Source organism: Nannochloropsis gaditana (genome assembly GCF_000240725.1).
Source record: "Nannochloropsis gaditana CCMP526 unplaced genomic scaffold scaffold019, whole genome shotgun sequence".
In the NCBI taxonomy this organism is placed as follows: domain Eukaryota; class Eustigmatophyceae; order Eustigmatales; family Monodopsidaceae; genus Microchloropsis; species Microchloropsis gaditana.
Window position 1 is genome coordinate 106,155 of NW_005803934.1, and position 1,824 is coordinate 107,978.

Here is a 1,824-nt window from a genome sequence, read left to right on the forward strand (position 1 = left end):
GGGCGGAGAGGAGAGAGAGGATGAGATACATGGACCTGGACTTGTCCCCCTCCCTGGGGAAAGAAGCCTCGACTCAGGACCTCCGTCTCGACAACCAGGCCCATTCGAGCGAGCACCGGGGCGGTGACATGCACAAAGTAGTCGATGGAGGGCGAGTGGGAGACCGTGGTTCCACCTTTGAGAGTGAGTGTGACTCCTTCGGCGCCGGGGCGGGGACCGGGGCGTGCGGACTGGGCGGGGGCTTGGAAGGCGAGCAGGGGTAGCGCAGCTTGCAGCAACAGCGTTACGCTGCCGGCGGTGCCAGGGTCCGCCTTAAAATGACGCTGGGGCGACGGAGACGCATCGAGGGAGGGAGAAAGAGGAGGGTGGACACAGACCTCCATGCTGCCCAGGTTGGCACCCTCCACGCTGCTCCTACCGATCTCGGCGACCAGCCTGACACCGGCCAAATGCTGAGGCTGCAGGCCCGGCTTGCTTCTACCAGATCGAATGGAGCTGATGCGAAGGCGCTTTCGTAGTAAGATGCTTAGGGCCAGGGAAGTGCGCAGGACTTGCCCCCCTCCCTCTAGCAAGCTCCCGTCTACCTCCACCTCTGCTGGGTTTATGCGGGCAGGAGGTGTTGCGTTCTTTGTGTCAGCACTCAGGCGAAAGAAACCCTGATCGGCGACGGTAGCGCCTGCATGGCGTGGGAGTGTACCGGGCTCTACTCTAGTCACGCTGCCGCCGGCCAAGCGGACGATATAGCGCACACTGAAGGGGTCCGTAGGCCCGTTTCTCGCCAGCAGGTACAGCTGACGCACTGGGAAGGCCTCTGCAACCCAGTCGACCGAGTCGATGAAATCTTTCGCGCCCTTTCTATCCTGGAACTGGCCTATGGACAGGTGCGGTGTAAATCTCCCTCCGAAAGAGGCGGTCAGGTCGGCGCAGTGAGGTATCGCAGCTTGGCAAGCAGCCTGTAGCTGTATAATTCTCGGATGCGGTGCTGGGCTGGCAAGTTCTTCTTCGTGTCGAAGCTCTGCATCGCTCAACCGCGCTTCTTGCGGGGCCAGCCACGCTGTGCAGGAGGATCTCCCGTGTTCGAAGTAGCCCATCCGGGCCATTGTACAATCGTCGATGACCGCGAAGGAGGACAATGCTTTTTGGAGGACGCGAGCAGCAACATCAAATTCATACTCTGGCACGAATGGATAGATGATGTTGACGTGAGGTGGCCACCGCCTATAATGCTTGTCGTGAGAGCGTCGAATAGACTGGATGGCCGTAAAGAGCGACGAGTCCATGTCAGGCATTAAAGCCAGGGCAGACTGATGGACTTTCCGGCCAGAAAAAAAATCGGAAAGATTTCCATCAGCTGTAGACATTGCAGACATTGTCCCCCTGCTGGTGGTGCTGGCAAGACGACAATTGGGGAGTCGAGCCTGGAGAGCAATGCCCTCTTGGCGGACAGGGGATAGGGTAATGAGGCCCGCCCCGGACAGCGGCGCTTTCAAATGGCCCAGCGATACCAGCATGCGGAGGTGCACAACCAGTAGGCTCCCCTGTTGAGATCCATACTGTGGCATTAGTTGCAAATCAAAGGGTCACGACCAATGAGTGCGTATGTTTAACCTCCTGCCCCAGCCCATCCTCCAGGTTTTAGCAGAAAGGGTGGAAATCCTCATTCAAAGTACGATTTTTGTTTCTTTTTGGCTACCTTTCCCACTCCTTCATAAAATATCACCAATATTTTCGGTTTAAGTTCTACTTTCATCCCCTAGTGCAGCAAAAGGGACTTTCCCTCCTTTGCCGATCCAATTTTTATTTGCCTTATTTGCTTCCCATGCC

The 1,824-nt window shown here is 57.1% G+C and overlaps 1 protein-coding gene across 1 annotated transcript; it reads right to left on the reverse strand.

Annotated features, from left to right (window-relative positions):
• Positions 1 to 451: 451 nt before the first annotated feature.
• Positions 452 to 1,490, reverse strand: NGA_2072800 (endonuclease exonuclease phosphatase family; the record flags this gene model as incomplete). Its single annotated transcript, XM_005856211.1, has 1 exon — positions 452 to 1,490. A coding segment is annotated over one exon (1,039 nt), but the record flags the coding sequence as incomplete, so codon positions are not given.
• Positions 1,491 to 1,824: the final 334 nt, after the last annotated feature.